The following is a 20,000-nucleotide window of genomic DNA, read 5'->3' as shown; positions in this document are numbered from 1 at the left end:
AAAAGTAACAGTTTTGGACGTATGAGGTTTCTACCTGACAGCAATGATTACTGTAAGTGCAATTTAGAAAGTACTTTTACTCCACTTGAAGTTGAGTATGTACATTTTTTTATACTTTCTACTTCTACTCCACTACGTCTCAGAGGCAAATATTGTACGTTTTACTTGCAACTATTTGAAAAGTTTAGTTAAAAGTTTAGTTACTACACAAAGTGCATTAAACACTCGGGCCCAATTGTATACTTAGTCTATTCAACAAAAGCAGATATACAAGCTCACAACGCCTCACATTGCGTCGTGTCGTGAGCTTGCAGATCTGCTATTTTTTTTTAAGATGTTGACAACAAAAAAACTTTGAAGAAACTTGAATGAAATGGGACTTTCAGTACTTTTATTTGTGGTACTGTTAAGTCTATTCAGATGCCAATACTATTGTACTTTTACTCCAGTACTATTTTCAATGTAGGATTGACTCTGTACTTGTAACAGAGTATTTCGTCTCTGTCGGGGGGGAAAGCTCACATGTCCAAAACAGTTCATTTCCAAAACGGCAAAAGTAGCAGATCGACAGCAGCAACAATCTCTATCTCGTGTTATTGCTATGTTTACTTAAGCAAGAACAATGGGAGCACTTCTCCCAACACTGGTTGAATAATAAAATGCACAAAAAAAAGAACATCATGTCAGCTCTAACTCTAAAACAGAACAACCCTGGAACGAACTGTGACTGGAGGGCTCCGCTGTCAATCAAACTGGGTGTGGGGGGGGGGGGGGGGGGGGTACATTTTTACACAGACAAAGAACTACATGTTCTTTGCCAGGGGAGAGAAAACGTTGTAGATACTGTAAGAACATGTGAGACATGCCTCTGTGTGTGTGTGTGTGTGTGTGTGTGTGTGTGTGTGTGTGTGTGTGTGTGTGTGTGTGTGTGTGTGTGTGTGTGTGTGTGTGTGTGTGTGTGTGTGTGTGTGTGTGTGTGTGTGTGAGCATTGGCTCATGAGTGAAGAATGCATAGAGAGCGAGTGGCAGCATCAAATAAAGTTTTTTTTTTTACCGTAGTGAGCGTGAAGGGATGGTTCTCCAGAGAGGACACACCTGGACAGTTCAGGACAACGTACTGACACACAGGACAGACAGACAGACAGACAGACAGACAGACAGACAGACAGACAGACAGACAGACAGACAGACAGACAGACAGACAGACAGACAGACAGACAGAGAGATGAACAGAGGAGGAGGAATGAGATGAGAAAGAGACAGAAAGAAAGGAAAAGAGACAGAGAGAGAGAATGAAGTGAGACGGGGCAGAGTGAGGAAATAGAGGGAATGGGGGGAGGAATAGAGAGAAAGAAAGGAGAGTAAATGGGAGCGTTAACATTATGCATTGTTTATGTACATATTGGTTATCACATAGATGTTAAAGCATTCCTATCGTAAATGAATGCCCCTACTTGAGCAAACTACAGCGTCATACAAAAGCATCAAAAGTAGCAGTACATGTATACTGTACATTAGTGGACAAAGTGTGGGCTATATCTTTCTCTCTCCATTAATTGTCATCTGGTTGTGTTTGTCGTCCTTCAGAGAGAGATTACAGTGATTTGCACCTCTGTGATCAACCAAATGCTAGCTTCTCACCTGTATCTTATTCAATGCGATAGCATGTTAGTTAAACAGATGCTAGGTTCATTGTTTACCTGGCATCCTAGTTTCCTGAGTTCTCTCTGCATTCTATGCATGTGATTACCTTGCTCTGGACCAGAGCGCCCGCTAAATGCCTGAATTGTAAACAGTACCTCCTAACCTCACCAGCCAACCTTTTCTGGCAGAATGAGGAAATACAACGACATAAATCACGAGCTCATTGAGTGCCTGACCAAATCCCACACGGTATTCGACTAGCGGGCGTTCTGCTCGTTCTAGCCTCCTGTCGGACCCGGTACATGAGTCAAAAGGGACAAAGATGTCCAAACTTACCTGCCCTGGGCGAGCCTTGAAGTCTCTCTTCAGCATGCGCACCTCGATGACATCACATGGGTGCCTGACGACAGTCACTATGGTAACGGGGTCACCGCTCCGGATGTAGCGGAAAAAGCGCTCGGCGCAGTAGAGGCACAGCGGGCCTGAAACCCACAGCCATGTCTGTAGAACACACACACACGCACGCGCGTGCACACACACACACACACACAAACACACACACACACACACACACACACACACACACACACACACACACACACACACACACACACAGATCCGGTCAAAATCTATCAGCTACTCAGTCAAATTCTCAGTGATCATTTATCTATTTTGTAACTCTGAAAGTGTAAAAATGGAACCAAATGGACCTGTACACGCTCAGAGTTAAATTAAGACCCTTAAGATTTTACTGTGTACGTGGTTAAGTTGCCCAGTGCCCTCTTCAACAAAATAATGCAGCCAAATACTACATAAATAAGCAGGAACACACGCTTATAACCACTACATAGTGTTTAAACTTAAGGTTAAAACTGGACATGTCCAGCATCTTTATCCAAAGCACTTTACAATGTCATTACATTCACCCATTCACACTTAGACTGCAGAGGAAACCATGCAAGGCACCGACCTACTCATTGGCAGTTAGGGGTTCAGTGTCTCGCTCAAGGACACTTTGAGATTAATCCATAAACATAGCTCACGGTAACTAAAGCTCCACTGGTTAAGAGAAATTATCCACAGATAGTATAAAACAATTAAAAGAACGCTTTTTGAAACGCTTCCGTCTTCCGGTGAAAACTAATGGAATTCTGGGTAACGCAGGAATAAACGAACGACCTGCAGTGACGTTAATGACCAGCAGAGGCTGCTAGAAATCGTTATTTGTGGACCTGCATTGTATTACTTTAATCTCAAACGTTTCGTTTTATTTTCAAGGACCCCCCCCCATAACTATGAGAGTGTACAAATGAGTGTACATTTGGTACACTCTCAGAGTTACAGACCTGTAAGGGTCCATGTGGAACCCCCTCAAGGGACACCTGGGGGTCCCTAAACCCAACTTTTGAGAAGCACTAGCAGGTACTGGGTGTGTTGTAGACTCTGGCAGGTACTGGGTCCGGGCTAATTGCTCACAGCTCCAGTAAAGCCTGGGGAATACAGGCAGGTTTAAGGGGGATTTTATGGTCCGCTCCGTCACTTAACAACCATGTGCAAACACGTACTCAACCGCGCACGCTCTCTCTCTCTCTCTCTCTCTCTCACACACACACACACACACACACACACACACACACACACACACACACACACACAGGCCTTGATGTTGTGCACGACGCCCCTCCCTACGAGCTACAAACCTTTTAATAAACTGAGACAACTCCCTCCTTCACTCCTACGCCATTACTCACCACACACACACCTTCAAACACACTCATCACATACATGCACACATGTATGCACACACACACACACACACACACTATGTTTTGACCATGTTCTGCTAAAACTCTCCATTGGAAACAATGTTATTTCCAAGTAGGTTGACTCTGCACATTGTTGTACATTCTGGAACACACAGACACACTCACACTCATATTATATCCACACACACACACACACACACACACACACACACACACACACACACACACACACACACACACACACACACACACACACACACACACACACACACACACACACCCACACACACACACACACACACACACACACACACACACACACACACACACACACACACACACACACACACACACACGTTTGTCTTACAATACTTAACTACAACATTTTAGGACGACGATTGTATTAATGGCATTAAGTCAAAGTTTCTACAATTTTAATCCTAAGCCGATCTACAAGCTCACAACGTGTCGAGCGGGTTCAAAGTTCCAATCTTAAGCCTCCCGAGTTGCTCACAGGACGTCCCGAGAACGTTCAAAACATGTTTGATATTTATCTGGATCGCTACTGTCCGAGTGGAACGAAATAATTGGGTTCGTTTAAGTTTACAGCACCCTCAGACTGGAACAAATGTCCTACTGCACTTCCTCAATTACTTCATTTCATGTTTTCAAAACTTCTCTGCTTGATTCGCTCTAATCTACCTGTTCTTGTTCTTGATTCTTGTTTAATATAACTATTTTGGTTTTGACAGCTTATTTTGATATACATTTTTACTAAAAAATTTATCACACGATTTTGCAACCCCATTTTCTTCACCCAGTGCCAATTGTCTAAGTAATCCTGGGCACTACACTCCCTATGCCAACCTAGGGAGAGCCCAGAGCCGAGCTCCGATGCTTCCTTCAATGCATGAGAGCTAACAAGCCTTCTTATCACCATTATGATATATTTTTGTATTTTCCTTTGACTTTTTTGATGTTCTTTAGATGACATGCGTAGCAGATGTAGAATGGTCTGGGATGGATATGATTTGGTTCTCAAAGTGGGGTCCGGGGACCCCCAGGGGTCAGCAAAATGTGTTAATATAGCATCACAATCATTTGAACCACTTTAACCTTTTATACTTTCGCTATCAGAAAATTGCAGATCTACAAGCTCATAGGGGGTTAAAGCTAGGGGTTAAGCTCATAGGGGGTTAAAGCTCTTAGGGCGGCACCTAGTGCCGCCCTAAGAGCTTGTAGATCTGCTATTTTTTTTAAATCGTGAAAATTTGTGGCAGTGTGGGGCTGTTAAGTTATTATTAGGTAATTTAAGCAGAACAGGTGTGCACTTCTCCAAAATTTGCTGAAAGGGTAAAGTGTACGGTAGGTTTTGTTTTCGCAAGTTAGACCACAAGCATGCTGTATACACGCATAAATATGCACACGTATACACACAACACAACTGCTTATTACTAAAAAAGCAGAGAACTGATAAGATCGCTTAGTTATGACTCACAGGAGTAAAACACAAACTCTTAGCGCTCCCTTAAGCGACTCACACACACACACACACACACACACACACACACACACACACACACACACACACACACACACACACACACACACACACACACACACACACACACACGTCAAGGACCCCCAAAATGTATTTGCCCACGGACCCCCATGTCAAAATATGTTGTTCCAGGGACCCCGCAGATGCAAAGATTTGAGTTACAAATGTTCACTTTAAAAAATATTATACTCAAAGATTTGCACACATTTTCACGATTTTTCAAAAATAGCAGATATACCGGTACAAGCTCATAGCGCGACACAGGGTGCCGCGCTATGAGCTTGTAGATCTACTATTTTTGAACCACAGGTCTACGAGCAGCAGACAGACGTGAAGTGAATTGAGTGGAAACTTTTGGCACAGAGACCGGTCCAAACAACCTGTGGTGTGTTGGGACAGCTGAGGCTTGTAGATATGTGGGAAGAACTGTCTATAACGTGTCTTTCCAGACATTTCTCAACCGTTTGTCACCACAGCAAATGAAACCGTCTCCGGTTCATTGTTTACATCTGCTAAATCAGCTACTGCTGCTGCTTCCGCATGAGATGAAATGACGCGAGGAGGTGCTGCGTTCGGGCAACGCCGACAATCTGAATAGAATCTGTATCTGTGTCTGTATAGTGCGTGATGATGCTACCAGATTTTTATTCATTTATTTAAGATTAAAAAAAATTGTGAGCCTCTAATAATATTTGTTTAACCTTAAAACAACCATTTCTCTTGTGAGGACCAGGAACATGGTCCTCACTTCTCAAATGCTACTATTCGTGGGGACATTTGACACACACGCACGCACGCACGCACGCACACACGCACGCACGCACGCACGCACGCACGCACGCACGCACGCACGCACGCACGCACGCACGCACGCACGCACGCACGCACGTGTGTAAGTGACACACATCAAACACAAATACAGACTTTGAAGTGCCCCTCTTTCCCACCCCCACATCAACTTAATCTCACAGCATTACGCGCACGCACGCACGCACGCACACACACACACACACACACACACACACACACACACACACACACAAACACACACGCACACACACACTGACCTGGGGGGAGTGGGACTGGAAACGCGCCTCTTCTGTGCAGTTGGTCTTTTCGTCCTCCAGCTCCAGCTCCTCCCCCTGTTGCTCAGGGCTGCTCTGATTGGCTGTGATGCAGCCAGGGGGGTGGGTCTCTACGTTGGTTTGATACTTCAGAGCTCCGCTGTTGAGAGCAGAGAGACATACCGTTTTTAATGTTACTGCTGGTGTTACTTTGATGAATTGTCTTTCATGCACAGCAGCCATACTGTATATGAAAGAAATTGGGCCTCTTCCTTACTTCCTTGACAGGTGTTACCATTGACGCTAATTAAGGCTCTGTTCCATTTTAGTGAAGCACAGTGGTTCTCTCTCAAAACTTTTAATTCCCAGGACCCCCATAACTCTGAGAGCGTACACATGCTATATGGGTCCATTTGGTTCCATTTTTACACTATCAGAGTTATACACACCCATAAGGGGCCATTTAGAACCCCCTCAAGGAACCATAAGGGTCCCTGGACCACACTTTGGGACCCACTGGTGTAGCAGAGTGTTTCCAGTGAGCCAACATGCAACAATATCAGCACCCTGACTCTGTTTGACCAGAATGGAACAGAGCCTTCATTAGTATCATCGGTAACACCTTACAATATAATAGCATAACAAAATATCTCATCTGTTAGTCTATCTAACTCTTTCAGTGCCAAAGAAACAAAGGTAGAAATATGATGGTGTTTTGATTTTTTGTAATTGAAATGAATCAACACTAGGTATATCATTCCATTGTATAGAACTCTTATGTTCACATAATGCGTTGTTGTAAAGGCACGTGATGTTTTTTGCCAGACATACCCGAGACCACAAGGTCAAGTGATCCTATAGATGACATAACATCCTTATGGGGAACTGTTTCTTAGTAATAGGGATGAGTAAACATGCTAGCCTTTATTGAGTGTTGACATTGGGCGCAGTGGCCACAACGATAATTGCCATTTGGGGATAGGACTCACTAAAGACTCCGGCGGTCTCCATATCAAACAGGCCCCAACAACTTGGCCAGCCGTGACCCTGATTCCGTCAGGGCCCTCCAATAATGGCTGTACCGCCGCCTTTACTCATCCTATTACTAAGAAACGGTTCCCTTATGAACGATGTTATCACCTGTTCCACCACTCGTGTCAGCTATGATCACTTGATCTTGTGGTCGTGTCAATGTCGGCAAAACATCAACATGAGTTCTATATCAGTGGTTCTCAAACGTATTCGTGGCAAGGACCCCCAAAATGATTATGTATTTGGCCGCGGACCCCCATCTCAAAATATTTTTGTTCCAGGGACCCCCAGAAGCAAAGATTTGAGTTACAAATGTTCGCTTTAACATTTATATATATATTCAAAGATTTTCACGATTTTTCAAAAATAGCAGATCTCCAAGCTCGTAGATCTGCTATTTTTGAATAGCCAAACTATACAATATGGTTAAAGTGGTTAAAATGATTGTGACGGGGCCAGGAGCGCTGGCCTAGTGGTCCGGGCACCTACAGTGGTAGCCAGTTGGTTTCTTCACCATTTTCAAACCAGTACCTTTTTCACCCCCAGGTACCTTTTTCGGCCACACCCCCAGATTCTCAGACACGCCCCCCAGATCTATTGTATCTAATTTCAACATGTAGTGTGGCCATTCAGCCACAGGGTGGCGCGTTCACACTGAGCACCATCACAGTGACTGTATCTCCTTCCACATTTATCTACAATCTACAAACTCACTGTGAGCTTGTAGATCTGCTATTTTCAATCGGCTGAAATATATTTAGGGCTGAAGTGGTTTGTGTGTTTTGTAATTGTAATCAAAATCTACAAAGTAACTAGTAGTAACCAAAAGTTTTCATTTAATTGTAGTGGAGTAAAAGTACAATATTTTCCTCTGAGATGTAGTGGAGTAGAAGTAAAAGTATTAAATACTCCAGTAAAGTAAAAGTACCTCAAAATAACTATTGTACTTAAGCACAGTACTTGCGTAAATGTACTTAGTTACTTTCCTACACAATAAAAAATAGCAGATGTACAAGATTGTATAGTGGATCTTTCACCTTTAAAGAGTGAGTTCTCAATGGCCTGATGGTCCAGGCCGTGGACTCGCAATCTAATAGTAGGGGTTCAATTCCAACATAAGACAATGATTTTAATGTAGCCTTTTTTAGCTTTTGCAAAGTAGAAATACTCCGTTACAAGTAAAAGTGAGGAAATAAAAATGTACTTGAGTAAAGTACAAAAGTATTGGTATCAAAATGTACTTAAAGGAGGAGTTCACCCAAAAAATTACTTATTTTCTATCAATTGCACACCCTATGAAGCCTTGAATCCGTGGATTCTTTTTTGTTTTTGTCGCATTCCTAAGCTGATTCCCGTCTCCTACCGGCTAATGTATCCGGTAGGAGACACAAAGTAGATTATTTGTGTCTCCTACCGGAAATACACACGGTCATCAAATTATTGTCTTAGGAATGCTACAAAAACAAAAATAAATCCATGAAATCAAGGCTTCATGGGGTGCCTAATTGATAGAAAATAAGTAATTTTTTGGGTGAACTCCTCCTTTAAAGTACCAAAAGTAGAAAGTACTCATTATGTAGAATTTCCCATTTCACAACTTTTCAAATGTATAAAATGTATACAAATCTTTTGAAAATAGCAGATCTACAAGCTCTACAAGTAATCTAGATCTACAACGTAACTAGTATAACCTCAAAATTGTACTTAGTTACTTTCCAACACAACAAAAAATAGCAGATGTACAAGCTTGCATCGTGGCACGAAGTGGCGTGTTGTGAGCTGTACATCTGCATATATATTACAGCTATGTCGGGTAGGGTTAATTATCAGATATTTCACATTCCAAAAGTGAGGTATCAATGGCCTGACGGTCCAGGTTGCGGACTCTCCTTTTAATGGTTGCGGTTCGATTCCAGCATAGGACAAAGATTATAATCTTGCTTTTTTAGCTTTTGCTTGCATCATGGTACGAAGTGGCGTGTTGTGAGCTTGTATATCCCGAAAATTCCTACTTAAAGTACCAAAAGTAGAAAGTACTCATTATGTAGAATGTCCCATTTCACAACTTTTAAAATGTATAAAATGTATACAAATCTTTTGAAAATAGCAGATCTACAAGCTCACTATGTGTCACATCGCGACGCATTGTGAGCTTGTAGATCGGCTATTTTCAAATGGCCGAAATGTGTATAGGTGGTAAAGTAAGTGGTTAATGTATGTTTTGTGATAATAATCAAAATCTACAAACTAACTATAACCAAAGTTTTCAAATAATTGTAGTGGAGTAAAAGTACAGTATTATTTTTATTTTTTGTAAACATGGAAAATAATGCAGAGTCCTTAGGATGAATTCAAAAGCAATTGTTTCTTTAAACATAACTGTGTTTCATGGAACATGGTGGAAGAAGTACTAATTTTACTTAAGTAGCCTAAAAGTAGCAATACCACAATATAAAAACACTCTGTTACAACGAATGTGTGTGTGTGTGTGTGTGTGTGTGTGTGTGTGTGTGTGTGTGTGTGTGTGTGTGTGTGTGTGTGTGTGTGTGTGTGTGTGTGTGTGTGTGTGTGTGTGTGTGTGTGTGTGTGTGTGTGTGTGTGTGTGTGTGTGGGATCACACTGAGGTGGGGGCTCCTGAGTCCATTGTGACGGCCTAAGTTTGGTTGAGACAAACAAAAGCCCACGGCCAAGGTGCTAAAGTTATTTTGCATGCCATTGTCTGAAACCTTTACTTTATTTAGAAGTTTGCAGACTAAAAGCACATGAAAGTACAGTTCAAATACAAGGTCAACTAAATAGGATAAAAAAAACCCAAGCAAGCCATATGGCTTGTTTAAATTGGGGTCCTTAGTTAGTTTGTACATTATAATTTCATGTGTTCATTTAACTCTGTTTCACATTCCAAAACAATATAATTGTGCCGGAAAGTAGTTTATAATGCATTTTATTGAAATGTTACTTTTAGTTGACTAGTATAGTTACTGCTCTCAGAAAGCAGCTTTGGGAGCTGCCATTTTTTTTATCTCTGACTTTCCAAGGAGTAGTAGAACCCCAGTTGGACTGTGTGGGGTGTCAATGCCAAACAGGTTATGTAAATGTTTTATACAATAGCCCCTAGCCTGTAGCGTAATCTCTCTTCAATGTAGGCATTTATCAGATGCTCTTAATCCAGAGAGATTTACAGTACAGTAGGCAAGGTAAACACGAGGTAATTTCAAATGCATATGGAAATAATAATCTAGGATCATAGGTAAACCAAGAACCTATCATCAGTCTAAACTGTATAATATTGCCATCATCTATTTTCTTCATTGAGAGTTTATACTGTTAACTGTTAAAATGTCACTCTTATTTATCAGTGTTAATTTAACTCCAAGAGTTCCACGGTCGAATCACTGCTTTCAGTCAATGCGCATCAGAGAGAGAGAGAGAGAGAGAGAGAGAGAGAGAGAGAGAGAGAGAGAGAGAGAGAGAGACAGACAGAGACAGACAGAGACAGAGAGAGGCAGAGAGAGTGAGAGATAGAGAGGGGGAGGGGAGAGAGATCAATGAGCAGTTGACGCACACACACACACACACACACACACACACACACACACACACACACACACGAAATGCAGCTCAAAATGCTTTACATAGCAAGAATAAAGTGTAACAAAGTGCGACATGGAACACGTTCAGGCAAATGTTTAGTAATCCAGCTCTATAAAATTACATTTATATGTAGGCTACTCTTTAAATAAAAATCCTCATTTTATTTGACCTTTATCAAAAAATAAATAAAACCTCCTCCTGCTTGGGGGTGGGGAAAAGCACCACAATGCATATCACTGTCTGCAGTACTTTCTACTTTTGTTACTTTAAGTACATTTTGATACCAATACTTTTGTACTTTAACTCAAGTAAATTTTGATTTCCTAACTTTTACTTGTAAAAGAGTATTTCTACTTTGCAGAATTTATACTTTTACTTAAGTAAAACATTTCAGTACTATTTACACCACTGGCTTATTGTAAGTCGACCACTGCAGACTGACTGACTGTTGACAGGAAAAAGATGTGATAGTTAAACCTCCCCCTCCCCCCGCTACCTCAAATAGTGTTTCTCTCTGTCTTGCGCCCTCTCTCTCTCTCCACCCTCTCTCTCTCTCCACCCTCTCTCGCTCGCTCTCCCTCCCTCTCCCTCTCTCTCTCTCCCTCAATTATTTGAAAACTTTGGTTACTAGTTACTTAGATTTTGATTAAAATTACAGAACACACTAACCACTTCAGCCATATATATATTTTGAGCCATTATTATCATTAAAATAAAAGATATATATGTGTTTGCATGTAATGCATGTGAACACATGTAAAGGAATAAATGTTGACAAAACGTTGACAAATTGCCTAAATAAACCAAAAGATATGAGACTACATACTGTAATGAAGACATTTGCATCACTATAGGCGAGGGTCCCTCTGCTGAATGCATAGTGTATTGGCTGTCTGGCGGGCTAACGACACCCACCTCAGATATAAATGATTATATTATAAAACATAAACATTAACCACTTTAGCCCTATTTTATACCATTTGAAAATAGCCAATCTACAAGCTTGTAGATTGACTATTTTCAAACATTTTAGTACTTTTACTTTTGGTACTTTAAGTATATTTTAATGCCAATACTTTTGTACTTTTACTCAAGTAACACTTCACTGTTTCAGCTGAAGTGAGATGCCTATAGATAGATATTATTATTATTATCATTATTATTATTATTATTATTACCCTTATTAAAAGAAAATATATATATATTGTGATACAAAATGCCTAAATAAAGCAATAGATATGAAATACATACTGTAATGAAATTGAAATGAAAAAGGTTGAGAATCACTGGGTTAAACTGTAGAATATAGTTAAAGGGATATTTACATCTATTTTAAATTACACTATTTAAAGTATAATTACTGCTATAGTAGGCTTCTACAGTAGAACAAGTAGACCAGTACTGTAGGTAAACAACAACCAATAGTTGCTCGGCCCTGCCATCTACTGTCCACTTACTGTATTGCACGGTGGGAAAAAAAATTATGCTAAACTCCTCCCTCCAAGGCAAAACCACCCCCCCAGAGGGGTGTGGCTTTGATGGGTACCTGAGAGGCACTGATCTAGTGGGTACCCAATGTGATGATCTCAACTGGCTACCACTGTAGGCTCCAATGTAGCGTGACAGTGCATCGCGGGTTCGAGTCTCGTTCCCGACTATCTTTACTGCATGTCTCTCCCCATCTCTCTGTCCCTGTTTCCTGTCCATCTTTACTACACCTATAAATAAAGGCAAAAAAAAATCTTTTAAAAAAAAAAAAGATTGTGAGCCAAACTAATTTTGTTGGGGACCCCCTGGTATCCCTCAAGGACCCCCAATTTGAGAACCAAGGTTCTATATGACGGAATGATAGAATACTCAGAGCTGATGTATTTATATGACCACAAAACATGATATATCTACCCTTTGTTTCTGTGGCATTGAAAGAGTTAAGACTGTCAGCGACAAATGTGTCTTTAAATGTAATGCTATAGTCGTACGGTGATATTCTAGTACTTCTGTGATGTGTATTCCATCTAGAATAATTCGGTGTTCATGATAACTAAGAGCATATATTATGTTCTATCATTTTTGTTTACTTTTATTTTTTTTAATTTATTATTTTTTTATCGTCTCGTTTTATATGTCCGAAACTGTTACTTTTCGGGATTGAAATTCAAAAATAGCTTTAGCGGCAGATCCACAAGCTCGAATAGCATCGCTTTCGCACACGTTTCGAAATCTGCCGCTGTAGATCTGCCGCTGTAGTAGGGCGTTAATATACGAAAAAAACTCAAAGTTAAAATATGGAGCTGCACGACAACAACGATATGCAACTGTGCTTTGATATTTACGTACTAATGGTCGATCTTGACTCTGAGTGACGTTGCTTAATGAACTTTTAGTTTCCGGTATAGTCCTCGTTTTAATGTCAGTTCTGTGGTTGGGAATGTTGGAGGCGATACTATTGGTCAATGTATGACTCTGAGCAGTGGGTCCGTTCAGAATACACTCTTGAGATTGCTGGTGCGTCACTGAGGTTCAGAGCTCTCTGGAGCGCTTTGTTATGACTCACTAGAGTAAAACTCAAACTCTTAAAGGTCATTACAATTATTTATTATTTGCGATTATGCGAATATACGCAAAATTCGGACTCGTTCAGAATAATTAAAAGATGCTTTTTCGCCTCGCTTTTTCGCTCCGTGGAAGCTTGCATTGACTTTATAAGATAAAAAAAACAAACATATTATTCGCATGAAAAAATCGCCCCCGGTGTGTAAGGAGCTTCGCTCTCCTTTAAGCACACAAACACACACACACAAACACACACACACACACACAAACACACACACACAAATACACACACACAAACACACACACTCGCAGACCTACCCGACCATGTGAAACATGAGGATGATGTAGAAGACGATGAAGAGGTTGTGTGTGTACCAGAAGACCTCGTAGTTGGACACCCTGCAAAACAGTGGACACACGCACACACACACACACACACACACACACACACACACACACACGCGCACACACACACACACACACACACACACACACACACACACACACACACACACACACACACACACACACACACACACACACACACACACACACACACACACTAAATGAATGAACAAAAAACAACATTGCCTCACGTCACGATTCCCTTAATCTAGATAGAATCATATGGTCTCTGTCGGGTGGAAACCTCAAATGTCCAAAACTGTCACTTTTCAGGATTCAAATTCAAAAACATCAAAAGCAGCAGATCTACAAGCTCGAAATGCGTCGCTTCGCGCCGTGTTTCGAGCTTGCGGATCTACTGCTTTTCCCCTTTAGGCTAGTGGATAAGATGTTTGGCTTTAGTGTCCCTTCGCGCTCGCGCAAATCCAGAGTTCGAATCCCCGGGGGGGGGGGGTTAAATCGGCGTCCCTATTTTGTTCATGTCATTGTAGGAAAACCTTTTCAAAAAATGTTTATCTACAAGCTCTACAAGCACACAACGCTTTGATGGGCTATTTTTGCTACTTCCGCGTGACACTGTGATACGGCGAAGTATAAACTAGGACTGTGGGGGTGCGGGATGGCTGATTTAACCCATGAAGGCCGGGAACGCATCCGTGTAAATTTTTAGATTTCTTTGGCTATTCAAAAATAGCGGATCTACCGAGTGCCGCGCTATGAGCTTGTAGATCTGCTATTTTTTTGCGGGGGGGGTGAAAATGTGTGCAAATCTTTGCTTCTAGGGGTCCGCGGCCAAATACGTATAATTTTGGGTGGTCCTTGACATGAAAAAGTTTGAGCACCACTGATACAGTATATAGCAACATAGGCATAGTTAATCGAATCCCTCATCCTCACACACATTCAGAGAGAGAGAGAGAGAGAGAGAGAGAGAGAGAGAGAGAGAGAGAGAGAGAGAGAGAGAGAGAGAGAGAGACTCTGTCATGACAGGTCTTGTATCTCTGCCTTTCATCTTGTTTACAGTATTTCCTTGTGGCTACCTGCCACTTTGATACACCAAGAGGCATGGTAAGCAGTCTGTGGCTTACCTGGAAATAAAGAGTTTCTTTGAACTGAAACAATGGCTGCGGTCTGTCCAACAACCACTGAGCCATGTCGCACCCCACGGGGGATAACTTATGAAAACAACAAAACGAGCGAGAGAGAGAGAGAGAGAGAGAGAGAGAGAGAGAGAGAGAGAGAGAGAGAGAGAGAGAGAGAGAGAGAGACGCACGCACGCACGCACAGGCACAGGCACAGGCACAGGCACAGGCACAGGCACAGGCACAGGCACAGGCACAGGCACAGGCACAGGCACAGGCACATGCACGCACGCCCGCCCGCCTAGCGTTTTAAGCCAACATTTTGAACCCATATTTGCTCCTGGGGGTCCCTGGAACAAAACATTTTGAGATGAGGGTCGGCGGCCAAATACATATCATTTTGGGGGTCCTTCACATGAAAAAGATTGAGAACCACTGATATTATAGCAACATGAGTTTTTCAGAAAACTGTGAGACATTTGTAGAATCCCCCAGAAGCAAAGAGTTGAGTTGTAAAAATGTTGGCTTTAAAAAAGATATATTCAAAGAAAAGAATACATTTAAAAAAAGCAGATAAAAAATAGCAATCTACAAGCTCATAGCATGGCACTCGGTGCCACGCTATGAGCTTGTATATCTGCTATTTTTGAATAGCCAAAGAAATCTAAAAATGACACAGCTGCGTTCCCGATCTTGATGGATTAAAGGGGTCATCGGACACAATGGCCCCCCATCATAAACACACCATCACCCCCTCATCTGCTCTGAACACAGCTCCCTTAGAGGTTCCCTGTCGCCCCGCTGTTATCTTCACCTTTGTTTTCTTCTTCTGAAGTACATATACAATATACCTCATTACCTTGGTCCTAACGCAGCCTTAGTAAAGTATCATGCAGTGGTGGAAAAAGTACTCAAATTCTTTACTTAAGTAAAATACCAATACTGCAATATAAAAAATACTCTGTTACAAGTAAAAGTCCAGAATAAAAAAATGTACTTGAGTATAAGTACAAAAGTATTGGCATCAAAATGTACTTAAAGTACCAAAAGTAAAAGTACTAAATATTTGAAAATAGCAGATCTATAAGCTCACAACGCGTCGCCATGTGAGCTTATAGATCGGCTATTTTCAAATAGCCTAAGTATAAAATACAGTAGGCTTAAAGTGGTTAATGTGTGTTTCATAATATCATAATTTATATGTGAAAAGTAACTAGTAACTAAAGTTTTCATGTAAATGTAGTGGAGTAAAAGTACAATATTTGCCTCTGAGATGTAGTGGAGTAGAAGTAAAAGTATTGGAAATTGGAAATACTCAAGGAAAGTACAAATACCTCAAAATTGTACTTTAAGTACAGTACTTAAGTAAATGTACTTAGTTACTTTCCACCACTGGTATCATGTACAGTATTATTGTTGCTGTCGGGCCGAAAACTCTCATCTCCATATTCTAACTTTTTTGTGTTTTTTTGTAAATTAACGTCCTACTTGATCATACTACAGCGTCACACAAAAGCATCAAAAGTAGCAGATCTACAAGCTCTTTTGATAGTTTTGAATTTGAATACTGAAAAGTTTTGTACAAGTACAGGTTTCCACCCGACAGAGATGAGACGATCCTAACTCCAACCTGAATCTTTTCCAACTCCCCAAATATTTTTTTTCTTAACCATAAACAATAACGATTGTTTGTGAGGACCAGGGAAACTGTCCTCACGATGTCTATTTCTCAAATTATGTCACACTTATGGGGACATTTGGCCCTCAAAAGTATAGTAATACGAGTGCACACACACGCACGCACGCATGCGCGCACGCACACACACACACACACACACACACACACACGCACACACAGTTGTTGACCCACTATGAACCTGGGTAATGACAGAGTTGTGAAGTGAGGCACTCAGGGAGGATTTGCTCTGTAAGAGACATCTATTAGCACACACACACACACACACACACACACACACACACACACACACGCACACACACACACACACACACACACACACACACACACACACACACACACACACACACACACACACACACACCATAGGCGGCGGGTAATGAAGGTTAGGGTAGGCTAAGCCTCCCCAAATGTTATGCTGGTAAATTCTAGGAATTGTGCAAATTATATATTATATACGTGCGCAGCATTATTTAGTAATTGTTTTGATAATAAATCAGTAAAATCAGGCAAAAAGCGTGTGCACGGATTTCGGCGCGCGCCGAACTTCAGCCTTCCCAATTGTCAAGCTCACCCGCCGCCTATGACACACACACACACAGAAGGTAGACGTTGTCCGCCTTTGAGCCGAGTCGTGACAAAAGACACACACACCGTGCAGCCCAGGGATAGATAAGCTGAACCAGACTCGTACATTATGCCAACCTGAGATGATCTAATCTTGTGATATGGATTACATTATAGAGCCCTGCGCGAGACTGTGTTCCTAATCCCGCTCCCCCGGCCGTGCCTGCTGGCTTTTTGACCATTCAGGCCCAGTGGTGGAAAAAGTACTCAAATGTTTTACTTAAGTAAAAGTACTAATACTGCAATATATAAATACTCAGTTACAAGTAAAAGTCCAGAATTAAAAATGTACTTGAGTAAAAGTACAAAAGTATTGGCATCAAAATAAAAAAAAGTAAAACTACTAAAATATTTGAAAGTAGCAGATCTACAAGCTCACAACGCGTCGCGATGCGACGCGTTGTGAGCTTGTAGATCTGCTATTTTCAAATAGCCTAGGTATAAAATAGGGCTAAAGTGGTTCATGTATGTTTCAAAATATCATAATTTATATTTGAAAAGTAACTAACTAAAGTTTTTAAATAATTGTAGTGGAGTAAAAGTACAACATTTGCCTCTGAAATGTAGTGGAGTAGAAGTAAAAGTATTGGAAATTGGAAATACTCAAGTACTCAACATTTCACTTAAGTACAGTACTTAAGTAAATGTACTTACTTTCCACCACTGTTCAGGCCCGAGTGCCCGCACCCGCAATGGTTCCATTTCTGACCGCACCCACAGTTAACCCCTTCAATCCGGGGACGCGTCTACAAATGTCTTCTAAATCCCAACAGGTTTCTGAAAAACGTATGTTGCTGTAATATCAGTGGTGCTCAAACTTTTTCATGTCAAGGACCCCCCCCCCCCCCCCCCCCCGAAATGATATGTATTTGCCCCCCCCCCTCATCTCAAAATATTTACTTCCAGGGACCCCCTCAGAAGCAAAGATTTGAGTTACAAATGTTTGCTTTGAAAATATATTCGTTGCTGTCCGGCAGGAACCAGCTAACTCACACGTCTGTGTGTTGGTAAAAAAAAAAATTGAACCAATGAAAAGTATTAAAAAGTGCTTCTGACAAAACCAGCTAACTCCATTGGATCCTCAAACTTTCTGCTAAACCAGCTAACTCCCCCAAAGGGGAGTGGAGTTAGCTGGTTTGGCTGACTCCAGGCTCCACCCCTTTTTGACCGCCAACCTCATTGTGAGCTTGGAGTCCATTCAGCAGCTCTTATCAATGATGAACAAAACCTCCTAACTCCACTTTTTGTTTAGTTTTTTTCATATCCTGAAAAATGGACAAATTGGAGTTAGCTGGTTCCTGCCGGACAGCAGAGACATATTCAAAGATTTGCAAAAAAAAATCTCGATTAAAAATAGAAATAGCAGATCTACACGTTCATGAGCTTGTAGATCTGCTATTTTTGAATAGCCAAGGTATAAAATACGTTTTGTGTTCTTTTGCAACTGGTGGAAGAGGTTTCAGTGACAAGTGGACGGCACTGATCAAACACGCGATTACACCAAACATGAATACTGTGGTGTCCTTTAAACTAGTGGTTCTCAAACTGTTTCATGTCAAGGACCCCCAAATTGATATATATATATTTGGCCGCGGACCCCCACCTGAAAAAGTTTTGCGTCAGGGACCCCCCCCAGAAGAAGATTTGTGTAAAAACTATTCTTCTAAAATAAAGGAACCGCTGCAGCATTGTGCATGTACTGTAGGGCTGGGTAATTAACCGATTGATTTGAAGTCTCAAGTTTTAAGTTTGAATGTATGGTAATGAACCACGGGAGCTATAAATATACAGTACAGCGGTGTGTAATGTTCACACCATACGTGTGTAATGACAGTGGGCTCGTTGCAAAACAGATAATAATCATGTTTATACAAGAGAGAGACACAGAGAGACAGAGATGAGGCCATGACAGCACCTCGGGCAAAGACACAATGGGCTGGACTGGACTTACTGCTCGACAGTATCTTATTAAATATTAAATAGATGCTTTATGCTCATACCTGACTGACTACTTTACATTATTTGTTTATTTAGACGGGACACTGCATATTAATGAACAATACATATCAATCTAATGTAAATACACCGGATTTAGTAAAGCTGCTAATTTACCTACGCAGTCCCGACCAAAAAACACATTAAAACTAAAACAGGCAGACCGTGGAGTGCATTACATTACACAGGGAAAACAGAGCATAATACATAAATATGAGAACAAAGGTATGAAACAGGTACAAAATGTGCAAAGTATATCTATTTAAGGCTTAAGACAATTATCTCATGTAGCATCGCAAGAAAATAGAAGAGAATAGCAGAATTTTAGAGGCCGATATATATTTGTATACTAAAGTAAATTGTGCATAAAGTGCAGTATTACTTTCAAGTAGTACAGGATACGGTGTCAAATAAAGTGCAGGATTGATTAGGAATGGTCGCATGTTTGGTTATCAAGTAACTTGTATTGTAAGTTTACATTGTGTAGCTATAGATAAATGTTAGCATTGCAATGTGTAAACAAGTCATAAACTCTGTTCTATAGAATCATGGAGAATGTATTTCTACGGAAGAAGAGGATCATGGCAACTGTATTTCTATGGAAGAAGAGGATCATGGGAACTGTATTTCTATGGAAGAAGAGGATCATGGGAACTGTATTTCTATGGAAGAAGAGGATCATGGGAACTGTATTTCTATGGAAGAAGAGGATCATGGGAACTGTATTTCTATTGAAGAAGAGGATGATGGTGATCATGTGACCTACCGTACGCAGTGGGAGGAGGCTGTAAACATCAGGAAGAGGATGAGGACCAATAGGATGCCGGTGATCCCTGGAACTAAAAAAATCAATGAAATAAAAAGAGCCAATCAGAGAGCTGACAGACAAACAAACAAACACATAAAGAGAACAACATGTAGCGTAGAGCAAAGTAGGGTCCGGGGACCCCCAGGGGTCCTTGAGGGGGTTCCAGGCGGTCC

At 41.1% G+C, this 20,000-nt stretch overlaps 2 protein-coding genes across 2 annotated transcripts in view; one reads left to right on the top strand and one right to left on the bottom strand.

Moving 5' to 3' along the window:
- The window catches only part of LOC308086080 (uncharacterized protein), a 499,718-nt gene that overhangs the window by 164,982 nt on the left and 314,736 nt on the right, over positions 1-20,000 (top strand). The gene's annotated exons all lie outside the window — the stretch shown is intronic.
- Positions 1-20,000, bottom strand: part of nox4 (NADPH oxidase 4) — a 68,343-nt gene that overhangs the window by 22,416 nt on the left and 25,927 nt on the right. The window contains exons 7-11 of the mRNA XM_080429055.1: positions 19,786-19,858; positions 13,533-13,613; positions 6,039-6,195; positions 1,981-2,145; positions 1,055-1,117 (exon numbers count right to left, since the gene is read on the bottom strand). Of these exons, the coding sequence (XP_080285181.1) occupies positions 1,055-1,117; positions 1,981-2,145; positions 6,039-6,195; positions 13,533-13,613; positions 19,786-19,858 (539 nt within the window). The remainder of the gene's footprint in view (positions 1-1,054; positions 1,118-1,980; positions 2,146-6,038; positions 6,196-13,532; positions 13,614-19,785; positions 19,859-20,000) is intronic.

Source organism: Gymnoscopelus braueri (assembly GCF_963280865.1).
Source record: "Gymnoscopelus braueri genome assembly, chromosome: 5".
Classification (NCBI taxonomy): domain Eukaryota; kingdom Metazoa; phylum Chordata; class Actinopteri; order Myctophiformes; family Myctophidae; genus Gymnoscopelus; species Gymnoscopelus braueri.
Note: the sequence above shows the minus strand (reverse complement) of the source record. Positions and strands in the feature narration are given on the sequence as shown.